Source organism: Egretta garzetta, unplaced genomic scaffold, assembly GCF_000687185.1.
Source record: "Egretta garzetta isolate BGI_Z169 unplaced genomic scaffold, ASM68718v1 scaffold268, whole genome shotgun sequence".
Classification (NCBI taxonomy): Eukaryota; Metazoa; Chordata; class Aves; order Pelecaniformes; family Ardeidae; genus Egretta; species Egretta garzetta.
Genome location: NW_009260600.1, coordinates 480740 through 494095, shown reverse-complemented (window position 1 = coordinate 494095; position 13356 = coordinate 480740). Strand labels below are relative to the sequence as shown.

General features: G+C 36.8%; 1 protein-coding gene across 2 annotated transcripts in view; it reads left to right on the top strand.

Moving 5' to 3' along the window:
- Nucleotides 1-53: 53 nt before the first annotated feature.
- ZC3H13 (zinc finger CCCH-type containing 13) overlaps nt 54-13356 on the top strand; it is a 47062-nt gene continuing 33759 nt past the window's right edge. For both annotated transcript variants that reach the window (XM_009644778.2, XM_009644777.2), the window contains exons 1-3: nt 54-5935; nt 6315-6424; nt 11762-11873. In XM_009644778.2, the coding sequence (XP_009643073.1) occupies nt 5819-5935; nt 6315-6424; nt 11762-11873 (339 nt within the window). In that variant the 5' untranslated portion in view covers nt 54-5818. The remainder of the gene's footprint in view (nt 5936-6314; nt 6425-11761; nt 11874-13356) is intronic.

Sequence of the window (13356 nt, the reverse complement as noted above, 5' to 3'; positions counted from 1 at the left end):
GGGTGAGGGCCTGGCGGTGCCGGCCATCCAGCCCTTCGCTGGGGGTGCAGTTCCATCGGTCGGCGGCCGCGCTGGAGCCTGCCTCACAGATACCGGGTCTTCCCTGTTCGTGGGGTTTTTTTCCACTTCAGTGGGGTCTCTTCTCCCGCTTTCTGGCAGTAAAAGAGTTTCTGCTTTATGCGCTTACAGGAGCTGCTATTTTCGCTCGTATAAATTCACTCATCACCATTTCTTTAGATAGTGGCTACAGCTAACCCCCGTCCCTTCCAGTACTTGTAGCCTGGGCACGTTGGGTTAGCGTTACCGCTCTGCTTAGGTCCCCCCGCCTTTGACTTCTCTGCTGGATTCTGACTCCACCATTGATTTCTTGTCGAAGACTGTTTGAAGAACAGATTGTGACGGATAGTGGGTTAGCAACCAGGACCTTAAGGGATCTTGCTCTGGTGGGGAAACACTTAACGGTCCCTCTGTGCAGACGGGAGTGGACAGACTCAGCCCATGAACTGAGCATACCTGAAAACTATAGAAGTGTGGCTATATGTGGCTGTGCCCAACATGATGCACCCTGCTTCTCAGCATGTTTGCTCGAGTGTGACGACATGCTAATGTGGTGATCCAGTTTACAGATTGGAGATAACGTGTATCCAACAAACTTGGTATGAAGGCCGAGTGAGCTTGGATCTGTCCGCACCAGTCTGCATAGCCCATCCCTTAGTCTGGTGAAAGATCTTCTTTGAGTACGAGGGCTGTGTTAGACGAGATACGGAATACTGTGTACTTCCTTTTGGGATACTTGGGCCTGATGTTCCAGTTTATTTATTCACATGTAGAAAGCCAACCATGATTTTATACTTGTGAAAACATAATGAGCAGTTGCTTATCACTACTAAGGGAGAAATGCCATATGTTAAATCAGAGGGATAGGTTCAAGTTAATACGGTGATGGGTTAACAGCATGGTGTTGCTAAAGGAAACTTGGAATAATTTCTAGTTTTCTGTCAAACAGGCTTCTTTGTGTGAGTTGAAGAGTGCTAGACTGACACCACATATGTGTGCAACCAGTATTTGACTATTTTTTGAAAGGTGGTTAACAACGTGTTTTACTATTTTTAGCATTATTTTTAGGTAGTAAACCTGTGGAGCTTCTTCAGATATCACTATTTTATTAGTATTGTGACATGGAAGTGTTAATGTTGTAATTGGAAACAAAACCTTTTCAGGTAAAAGCCCTTCATTTGGAAAAGTGAGGGGAAGCACTGATGTTTTCCTCGTTCTAAGCTGTTATTTAGTTGTCAACAGGTATTTAGTTTGTCCTAGAATGCTATAATCAGTTTGTATCTGAACTTCTGTAGGATTTTAAAATGAAAATTTTGCTTGTTATTATAAATGACATTGTTTATCACTTCACAGGTAGGATTTTCGTAAGTGACATGTTTGGGCTGTGTGTGGTGTGCACGTATGCATGCACAGACATTGACATGCTTACTAGTGATGTCTTGGACTTCTTGAAGAGATTTTATCTCCTTATAATTTTTTTTTGAACTTTGCTGTTGTTCTGTTACATCTCAGTTTCTAGTTTTCCTGTAGAAGCGGGATTAATTTTTGCAGAGGATTGGATTAGGTTTTTCTAACAGAAAAGTGAGTGTTTCAGATGTCTTTCTTTTGATTGTGGCTCATGTAATATCATACTTCTATTGAAGAAAAACATAAAGCATGCTTGACACCAAAATGTAGGAGTACTGATGATAATAGACAGAATTTCCCTGAATACTGTGTCAATCACACCATGCTTTATTGATTTCAGTTACTTGGTTATTGCCCACTAGGTATACTCACTTCTCTCAAGTCTGTCTACAACATTTCACATTTATTCCTGAAGTAACACTGAGATATGTTTTACTTCAAATGGTAGTATGATTAATGTCATTAACAGATTGTGTCTCACCCTGGAAAAGTTACTCCATTTGAAGAATAACATAGATGCAGCTGTGAGTAAGTTATTGTAGTGTCAAAATATTTCTCATTTATTATTAAAGATTCCTGTGGATCTTATGTATGTTTGGAAAAGTGATACTTTACAGTTAGAACCTTAGCTATAGAATTTATTTTAGGAGTATAAAGATAATTTCACTTAGTGATAGTAAGCTGTTTCAGAAGTTGCAGAGGCTTCAGTGCCCCTAAGTGGATTTAGCTGTGCAATGTCACGTACCTGAAATCGAGAAGTACATAATTTTCTACTTGGAAATTAAAAAAAAAAATCCTGGTAGTAATTATTTGAAATATTGAAACATGAATGCTGAAGGCTCAGTCCACGCTGATTCTCAGTGCTGTCTAACCCACGTGAGTGTTTGATAAGGAGCTGGTCCTTCAGAGACACAGGCATGTGATGGAAAGGAAAATCATTGCACTGGCCATCAGCGTGGCATTGATAGCAGGACAGTGATCATCAAGGGTAAAGCAATACAAGATGAAAATGTGGGAGAATTGAGCAAGTTATGGGAATTTTTATGGGATGTTCCATTTAAATTATTCTTGATTATCCATTAGTGTGCAGTCTGAAAAATTTGGAAATGAAACACTTAAATTATTTCCCCTCACAGTACTTGTTTATAAGCAAGGAAGCTTGTCAGTAACACAAAACTGCCATTATGCATCTGAGATTTCAACTGCAATATTGTTTTAATAGTCTCTTTATTTCTCCAACTGCTTGGTCTTAGAAGAATGAAAATGGGACTGACTGCATTTTCATATACAGTCTCTCAAATGTTTGACATAGTGAAAATTCATCAGTTTGCCTCTGAATAATGTGTCTGGACTCTAATCCTGTGGCCTCTGTAATGGCTACGTTCACTTAAGAGTGAAATCTCACGCAGTTCTGGTTGCAGGAGTGAGACCTTTGTGTGATAATGTATGCATACAGAAAGTAATACGCTGTGCAGTCACAGCATATTGGTTTTGTTTGTAAGAGATATTTGATGAGAAATTATTCTAAGCATTAATAAAGTACCCGTTCTTAATTGCAAACTGGTGGTTATGGGCCAGAATGTAAGGGCAGAATTGACAGAATGCTACCTGAAATAGTACGTTTTTTCGTTTCACATTCCAGGTGTTTATTTTATTTTAAATAGGAAATCTTACAACCTTTAGAATATTCAGGGTTGGATGGTGTTCTCTTAATTTCCTTGTAGGAAATTATTGGCCAAAATATAGGGAAGGAGGTAGTTGCAATGAAATGATCTGTTCAGTTATGATGATGTTACGCCCTTCATCCTCTCCATGTTTATAACTACCCTTTTAAGCCTAATCATCATCTTCATACCTTCCTACAGAAGTTAATTCCAAGAAGGTACTATTTACTGGGTAAAAAGTAACATTTAGAGAAAAGATGTTTTGCCTCTGTTTCTTTGAAAATAAAAGGACATTCAAATTAGGAGGCAAATGTAAATTTTTTCATATTTGTATAGTGCTATCATGTCAGTGTGTACTGCACTTATGTATTAGATGCACTCATTTTATCTGTCCTTTGTGTGTTGAACCCTCTCCCTATGCCATTGCCAGTGCCGTTCTTCTAACCCTTTTTATTTCAGATATGACTCTTTTTACTGTAAATATTTAAAACAAATTCAGTAGTTGGTCTATGATCGTCTTACTAAAAAAGCTTTTGCATATGTCAGTCGATTTTTGTATCCTCCATTAAAGGGTGTAGCTGCATGAAACCTTACAAATTCAGTGGGGTTTTTTTGCTGAAATACAGTGGGAAACAATGCTGAAATGGAAGGGTGCTCAACTAGGTGAGATGCGGTATTGTTTTGCTTTCTAACTTTAATGGTTTATCCTGTCAGACTTTATAACTACTGCTGCACATTGAGCTGTCCACAATGACTCCTAATTATTTTTCTCAGAAGACTGGACTAATTTGAACTCATCGAGTATTTAGATACAATCATTTCTCCTTGTGTGCATTACATTATATTGATTTGCATTTCATCTGCTGTTGTATTACTCAATTTTCTAACTCAGATCTTTCTGGAAATCTCTTCTCCACAGTTTTTACTAACCCAATACTACTGGCAAATTCTGCTGTTTCACTGTCTGCTTCCACTAACTGATGTTAACCATTGTTTTTAATGTCTGGTGTACACCACATGGTTAACTTCTGCCCTCTCTGAGCATCTTGGTTAACGTCTTGGTTATCTGAACCTTATGTAGGAGATAAAATTCTTCAGATAATCAAAGGCTTGGAGAAGTAGTCCTAGAGCTGAGCTGAGAAATCTCTCAAGTACATACTGTAAGCTTTCTTTCTTGTGTTGTTTATAAAGGAGCTGAAGTGCTTAGCAAGACCTTCGGCACAGAGTTTTGAGTAGAAAGTGCACAGGCATCAGACTTCTGGGAAGGTCTTATTGCAGTAACCAACAGGATTCAGATAATGAAGTTTCACCAAGGTACAAGGGAGAAAACCAGGTCTTATCGAAGTATTAAGTGTAAAATATGTTACAGCAGTATTGTGGTTTATGTACATTTGTCCATGTTTATACATTACTACTTTTTTTGCTGTGGAATGGAACCTTACAATCTGAATGCTGTGGGAGCATATGGCTGATCAGATCAGTGAAAATTTATACTAATCCAATCTGGTGCATGTTAGGTTAAATTTGTAATATTCTGACTATACGGATGAGCTTTTCGTCATTTGTAACCTGTTTGTGTATGAGAAATTAGCTTAAGTGTGTGTGTTCTAAATGCATCGACACATGGATAGGAGCAGAAGAGACAGCAGAAGGGTGGGAGATTAGTGTTTGGCTAATCATGTTATAATGAGTAATGAGCTCTAGAATGATTGCACTTTGCAGTACAATAAAGAGGTGGTTTTTCAGCGGTATATAAATTGTCCAGCAACTGGCAGATTTTCCCAAATTGATTTTATTTCTGTGTGGATCAGGTAGCATTTAAAGAATTGACAATAGTTTTTTGAGCCCTTTTTGCTCTTTTTCTACAACCTGTCTCTAGTGCTAAATATGTATCTTCCTTTTTTTTTATATGGTTTTATTTCTGTATTCAATAACTACTTACTTTCTCAGGTAAGATAAATTGTGACTTACTTATCAAACTTACGCTGTATTTGCTTTAAAATCTGTTTTTCTTAGTGAAAAGGAGTTACTTCTTGAGAAGCTTAAGAAGTGTATCACTGTTGCGGGGTTTTCTGGTTTTTTTTTTCTAAACTCAGGTGGTTCCAAATAGTTGTAGGATACAAACCAGCAACAGACACAGACTGTGGATGATATCAATGTGGTTTTCAGTAGGTTGTCACACATGACAAAGGAGGGGCGGGGGGACAGGACACCAAAAAACAAGGAGCTCTCATTTTTGGAGATTTGTTTCTGAAAATGGGAGCCATTTTTAGTGGTCAGAACCTATTTCTGAGAGGTTGGTTAAAGGTTCTTTTCACTTGAAGTCACTTGAGTTCATGCACAAAAAATACATGACGAAGGAAAGCATCTGTTCTGTGTGGTGTTTGCTACCTAAATGAATAACATGTCATCTGATCTTTCCCAAAGGGAAGCTGAAGAATCCAAAGCAGGTCATAAAATAAAACAAAAAACTATCATTACTGGTGTTCAACTGACTAGTTCAAATCAGAGGCATTCCTTGTCATTAGGTACATTTCACTCATTTATGACTTCTTTTTCTTTCTTCATCACCTCTGCAGCAACTTTTACAACGTATATCATACTATTTTATTCATGTGAGTTCAGTGTCAATAGCCCCAAACTGAAGGATTTTACAGTTTTGCTTTTTTTTTTGGTTGAAGTAGTACAAAATGTCAAAAATTAGAAGGAAGGTCACAGTGGAAAATACCAAGACCATATCCGATAGCACATCCCGAAGACCCAGTGTGTTTGAAAGGCTTGGACCCAGCACTGGAAGTACTGCAGAGGTGAGTTGTGAAAGTGTTCTCCTTTTCTTCCACCAAATACTCAGATGTGGCTGATGTTAGTAAAGGTGAAAAGAACTCCATAACGCATGGGTGTTCAGCGTACTAATACTAGAATTTTCAAATAACGTGTGTTGTCCCAGCTTCTGGAGAGGAGCAGTAGTACTGTACATAGTAATAGTATTTCCACCAGCCTAAATTTTTCTCTGCCAGACCTGATGCTCATTGTTGAATATTTTTTTTAATTAGTTATATTACTGGTGGACAGAAATTACAGATAAGTGGGAGTTAATGTGGAGTCATTTGTTTGTTCTGCCACACTCACACCAATGGTATTTCCAGAAATGAGTGTGAAATTCACCCAGTAATGTCTGTCTCTTAGACACAGTGCCGTAACTGGCTGAAGACTGGCAACTGCCTCTATGGGAACACATGTAGATTCGTACATGGCCCTTCACCACGAGGTAAAGGCTATAGCAGCAGTTATAGAAGGTAAATCAAGAACTCACTTTGAATTCTTCACATGCTATAGGAAAATAGCTTTTGCAACTGTCTTCTGTTTTTTATTTTTTTTAAAAGTGAAATGCTGTGGTGTGCCTAATGGTATGTTTTATCAATAACCAATTGCATTGTGAAGCTGCTCAAAATGATTAATTTGGCAACTTGCAATGGGTTTTCCCAGGATTTTTGTGTGTGTGTAGCTTTAAAAAAATAATGGAGTCCACTGGATGCAAATTAACTTCTTATATTACTTGAAATGGGAAGTTCAAGTACCTTAATACTTTTTTTTTTTTTTTTTCTCTTGCATAGTGTCACTGCAGCTTCTGATACGCCTTTCTGTCCTTTACTAAAATGCTGTTCTGGAACTACTTACAGCAGTACTCACATACTTGCAGCCCTTCTGTCTTCACTATGTTGTTTGATGAATAAGGTGTCTATCCTTTCTCTCCTGTTGTGAGAAAACACTTCTCTTCAAAACATAGTTTTGTGACTTTATCTGTCAGATATAGAACGTGTATCATAGGAGAAGAAACAAAAAGTTACTTCATTTTTCAGAAGAGCATATTTTTTATTATCTGCATCTTCATATGTTACTATAATTCAAAAATGTTTTTTTTCAACTGTCCTTTTTGTGGCATAACACCTTACTTAACTGAAACTAAATGTGGCAGTGAGTTTGTAATACTCTTGCTATAAAGGACAAAAAGATAGTGTAGTTTTAGCACAGTACCTCTTTGTATGAAGGCTTTACCTTCTACAAACAGTGCTTCATAGTGCTACAGTAATGCCAGTGTTACCTCTAGATTATGGATATGCACACTGAAGCATCAAAGTGTACAGCAACAACAGGAAGGTTGGCATGAGGTTAGGGTTCTGTTTCTGGTTCTTTTTCCTGTTCCTGTGGCATACTCTCAGAATGATCTTGACTTTGCTTGTTTGATCTTCCATTGCTTCTAAGGTGGTAGTAGCTGGGATGCAAAACATATCAGTGTAATGTTTCTTCTGGTGTGTAAAAGATTTTACTCTCTTCTGTACTGAATGTTCCAAATGGGAAACAGGACTGATTTACTGGTGGAGATTAGATTTTTAAAACTGTTACATTCTAACTTTCTCCTTGCTTTCAATGTTTGGAACACTCAGTGCATAGTTCTGCTTGGTCATTTGAAGAAAAGTGACATTTCTTTTAATGATTAAAGCTGTGTTTCTGCTTCACTGTCACGTTTAAGAATAATGTTGATTTACTTCTTTTTATTGCTAACTTTTTTTTTTACTAGGTCTATATGGAAAAGTTTTACTGCTTATTTGCCTGATACATTCAACATTTAATAAAGGTGTTCTTAAAAACAAAAAGGGGGAGGAAGCCCCTACCTCCCTCCCTCCCTCCCTCCCCCAAACCAGGCAAACAAAAAAAGCATGCTCTTCTTCAGAAGTTTCTATTGATAGCTCTTGGCCCCACGTAGAAAAAGCTGGTTTATGTACGTGATAAAATGTTGGCATTTTCATGCCATTTAACATTACAGAGATTTTTACAAATGCTATCCAGGTATTTTGAATGCAGTTTTATTGGCTTCTTGCAAGCCAACCTAACAGTGCTTCCACATCAGTTCAGTTCAAGCAGCGCCCTTGTTAAGTATCTGGGACAACATAATGGCGGTGTGCCTACATATATTCAGCCAGGCCTGCTGGTGAAGTCTGTTGTCTGCTTTGCAAGCAGTTTGGTAGGACAAAGCACATCTTGCTGCCTTTCTGTCTTGCCCCTTCAATTTTATACCTGTCTAAAGTAAATCTCATTGTTAATGGTTTTTCTGACCATAATGCCTTCCGTAGTTCAGAACATCACTATAGAGTAGGAAAACTTGACTCTAAAGTGTGAAAAAGACTCTTAAATCTAGTTTAATGATAACTCTGTTTCAGCATTAATGCTGCCTCTCACAGCATGAATTTTAATCTTGCTGTTATAAAAATAAAACCTAGCATGTTTTTACATACAAAGCTTTCCTGACACTAAGAATTCAGTAATAGACCTGCCAGTCTTCCAGGCATCTGAAGTAAGGAGAAGCTATCAAGGAAGGAGCTGTGTGTGAACATGCTATCCCACAAGGAATTTTGCTTTCTTGCTCCAATCTACTTGCTTTGGTTAGTTGCTTAGCAGCTTTATGCTGGTTCTCTTACACTGTTTTCAGGGTCTATGCCATTGTAGCATCCCTCTCTTAGACTGTCTGGTCCTCTTCATTCTGGATTGTTACACTGGATTTAAAAACCAAACCAGCAGTAATATTAGGTAAGAACATAATGGATTTTGCAAGGTTCAAATATTGTTATATAGGAAACTAAAAAACAGGACAATGTTTTGTGAGCATTCAGTTATAATGTGTACATTATACACTAACAATTGTCATCTGCCTATACATGCACATGTGCGCGCACACACAAGTATACTCAGATAGGTGTGTTGCAATGTGTGCCTGTTGCTCTAGGTAGTTGTACACTGTAAGAGGTACAGAAGCAAATGGAGGCGCTGAATATGGAGAACTGAACTGTTGCAGGAAGTAATGCTGTTTAAAATCACTACTTAACTGCACTGCTTAGAATTTGAAATTCTGCATTTTAGGCCTTACTTAAAAGATGGGCCCAGCACAAAGTATTAAGTCATTAAAGAGAATTTTTTTCTTGAGTACTTTTCTTCTTTCAGTGTACAGGGATAATAATGTGGAGCCTTCTGTGTGACAGGTTCTACCTGTTACAGTCTAGCCACATCATCTTAAACTGTAGAGGTAAAATTGTAGTTATCTGTTGAAAATCAGCAGTGTGCATTACTTGGAATGACCAAAGTTCCCTTTTGGAGGGGGATGGGGGGGGAAGTTATGTAGAAAAGAAGCCTTTGTGTAGAAATTCAAATTGTGGTACATCTGAAAGAAAGATCAGCTAGTAGAACGCCTTGTTTTCTGTGCATTAAGCCAAAGTATCTGAAAGCAATCACGGCTTCTTGAGTAGTTCTTTCTTAATATTTGACAATTTTTCATTCTCATTTTATTAGACTTTGGGGGGGGTTATGAATTTTTTGGGGAAGTAGGGGTAGAATGGTTACCATGACTTTGCTCCAGTATTCTCCTGAAGCTTAAAAAAAAATAATCCCCCAAAACCAAACAAAAAACCATCAACAAACCCCAACCCTGAAGCTAGAGCTTTTTTTCATTTCTGTGATTTCTTGATAACTGTAAGCTTTAAGTAGATTTGAATAACGTTTTAACAAAATCAATTTTTTTTTTCTTCTCTCCCATACTGAAAAAGGTGTTAATTGAATATGAAATGCTTTGGATGTTTTTTCACTCCAGCATATAACTTAAAAAAGTATTAAAATATCAGATGCCTCTCTAGAAAGTACATGAGCTGCATTCAGTGCAGGTTCTCTTGCTTTCTTCTTCAGCTACTGGGATTCTTCCCGAAATTGCTCCTCTTGAGGAACAATGTTACTAGTACATTCTAGATAATCTTTTTGCCTTTTAATTTAATTTTCAGTTTCACAAATCCAAATCCTTTGTGCCATAGCTGAAACATTATTAAAAATTAAGGCATTGAATTGCCACTTTAATGTTGAAGGACAGTTTATTTGTTGAGGTAGCTGATGGTTGGAATGCTTCAGAGTTTTGGTAATGCAAAGGAATTACCTTTCTAAGATGAGGGGAGCGGAAAAAAAAATACCTTGAATCATAACCTTTGCTAAAGCCAGAAACTTTAAAGATTATATAGTCATGCATGCAAAGAAGATAACTTACTTATATTTGTATGCTGGATATTATTTGATCCTTCTTAGTGCTGAAAGCAGCAGCGCACTACTGTTTTTGTACCTTTCCCCTGATCAAGATTGACCTGTATTTACAACTTCATGAAGAATTAAATGCACTTAAAAATGAGAGCAGTCACTAGTCTTTTTCTTCTTAGGTCCTGAGACACCTAACCTTATGATGCATTTAAAGAATTAAATATATATAACATTGCAAAAGAGGAAGTGGAAACCAATTACTGTTTTTCAAATATGCACAGGTTGAAAATGAAATCGTATTAATTTACATTTTTGTATGCATAAACTGTGAAAGATGGTTTACCCTTTGTGTATTATGTGACAGAGGAAGGGTGGGGGAAACAACACTTTGTAAATTGAAACCATAGTTCAGTCTGAAAAACAAAACAAATGCAAATTTTATTATTCAAATATTATATATAACTCTTCTAATCAACTAAGGCAGCATCAATTTCTCTGATTCTTTAGTGTAAACTCATAGGTACAGATGCAGTACTTCCATACAACAGTTTCACAGAAGAATCTGTAATTACAGCTAACACCTATCACAAAAGTACCAAACTCGGTATCAAGCCAGATTTATACAAAGAGAAAGTTTTTTTTCTTGAATTGAAAGATCATTTGAAGCAGCTCGTATGTGCCTTTTGCTTAGGAACTTGTTTCAATGCAAGAGTTGTTCTTTTTTAAACCATAAAGGGTAAATGAACTTGTGAATCCATACTAAGAGGTGACAAAATCCTATAGATGTCTTGTGGTAGTGTAGGATGTTCCCCCTCCCTTCCCACATCACAGTAATACCTATTACAGGTAGTACACCTTGAAGTTGCATGACTAGTAGAGTTCATCCAATATTTTCTAATTAAATAATGAAATAATTATGTTAACTGCAAGATAGAAAATGGAGGAGGCCTCAAAGAATGAATTTTTGGTGCATGGTCTTGCAACAGTGGTTTTTTTGTGTGGCATTCTCAACAAGGCCATGGGAGGATGGCACCTAGGTCATGTTATCTCCACTTACAGACTTCATCCTTATTCAGAGTTGTGCTTCTGTGTGACTATCACTGCTAGCCTACAGTAGTTTGACTCTGCATTAATTGTATTTTTTTATATATAAAAAATATATATATATGAAAGTTGGTGCAGCTTAGAATATGGAGAAGGCTAAAGATATCTTGAAAGACTTGGTAGGAGTGATTGTGAAACGCATTTGCATGACGATCAGAAAAAGATTTGTTCTGGATAGGATCACTTGAAGCTGATCTAGAGTAGTAACTGAGTCATGCCATATATACATACAAGTAATTTTTCTTCTTAGAGTCAAGTCTTCCTTGACATTCTGAAAGAGTTGGGTTTTTAGAATGCGTAAGCCCATTAGAATGGAGTATTTTTTTATTCATCCACTTTGCTTCTGGGTGGGAGGTTTAGATCTTTCTGTATATAGTAATAAAAAATAATTAAAACACAGACTGTATTAATTTAAAAATAGTCCCATAGAACTGGTTATATTATGTTTCTGTATTATACAGGTCACCAGAAAGACCTACTGGAGATCTTCGGGAAAGAATGAAGAACAAACGTCAAGACGTTGAGACAGAGCCACAGAAACGAAGCACAGAGGAATCGTCCTCTCCTGTTAGGGTAAGAATGGAGTTTGCAGAACTCCAGAATCCCTCAGTAGCAGTTGGGCAGTGTGTCCTAAAATCTGATCATGGTGACTTGTAATACTTAAAATGTTTTAATGAACTGATCGTTTTGTACGTAGCATGTGGCATATTTTATTATGAAGTGTCTTAATAATTGTATTATTTCTCAGTTTTATGGCACTTTCTGATCTTTTGGTTCCCAAAGATTTTATAAATCCCACAGACTAAAATATGTTATAAATACTGCTAAACAGGTATTTAATAAAAGTGCAGACTCTTTGATTATTACCAAGGAAGTGTATTAACCATTGTTCCAATCGTCCACTGTTTTTCCCCCAACACTTATTCATATCCATTGTTTATGTGCATCCTGACTCCAGTTGTTCATCCCAAATTTGCTTTTGATGAGACCATGCAGTTATTGTTGTGCTGGTTCATTTCACCTCCATCCTCACACACTCATCAGCCATCCCAATTGCTCACTTTTGGATTTTGAAAAAAATTCATTCATTGTAATTTTCTAATCATCTTTCTGCAATCCTATACCCCTCAAATACCAGAAGTTACTTATTTTTAAATTGTGTTACCTGTTCCTGATGTTACAAACAGATGGGGCAGAGTTGGTAGTGTGACCCTGCACCTCTGTAACAATAGCACCAGTGTATTCTTGCATCATGTTTTTTGAGACCATCTTCATGTGAATAATGATTAAAAGGTATTGTTTGTGAAAAATCAGTTTTGCTTCTGCAGGTATTAACAGCGTTCTTTTTTTTTTTTTTTTTTTTTTTTTCCTCTCGGTCTGTTCCTACTTGCTGTGTAAAATGAATTTTTATGTCAGGTGTAAAAAAAAAAAAAATCAACAGCAGCTGCTATCATTAAATTAACAGAATGCCTTACCTTCCAATCATGTTTTCAGTTGCTGTTAATTTGTGTAAAGTTTCAATCTTTTTACTCCTCTACTTAAATGTGTTTCTTTTATTTTCTAATAGTTTGAATAAACTGTTCAGTTATTGAGTACATGGTTGGTGGGAAAAGTGTTTTTTTCCAACCGTTATTAAAAATTTACTGTAACTTCTTCTCTCTGGTACAACTCTAATTTTGATGTAATTCTTACTTCTGGTTAGTTAACCTTGCTTTTTATAGTGTTTTATTAATGTAATAATAAAATACTCTTAAACAACTAAACCCCAAGTAAAGATGAACTGGAAGCAGGAATCAAAGTAGAGACTTAGTGGGTCTGTTAAAGTACCAAAGAATTATTTACAAGATAAGCACGCTGCAGAGAAAAAAATACTCTGCTTCAATCTCATAAAACAGAAGGAAACCACTGAGCTTTTGTATTAGTTGCATGGAGGCAACTCTCAAAATATGGGCTATCCAAAGAAAATATCCTGGAACAACTAGATGAAGAGGGACAGGCATCAAGAGTTGAATTGCAAAGAACCAGAATATCTAAAAGAAAAGAAGACTGAAGTGAC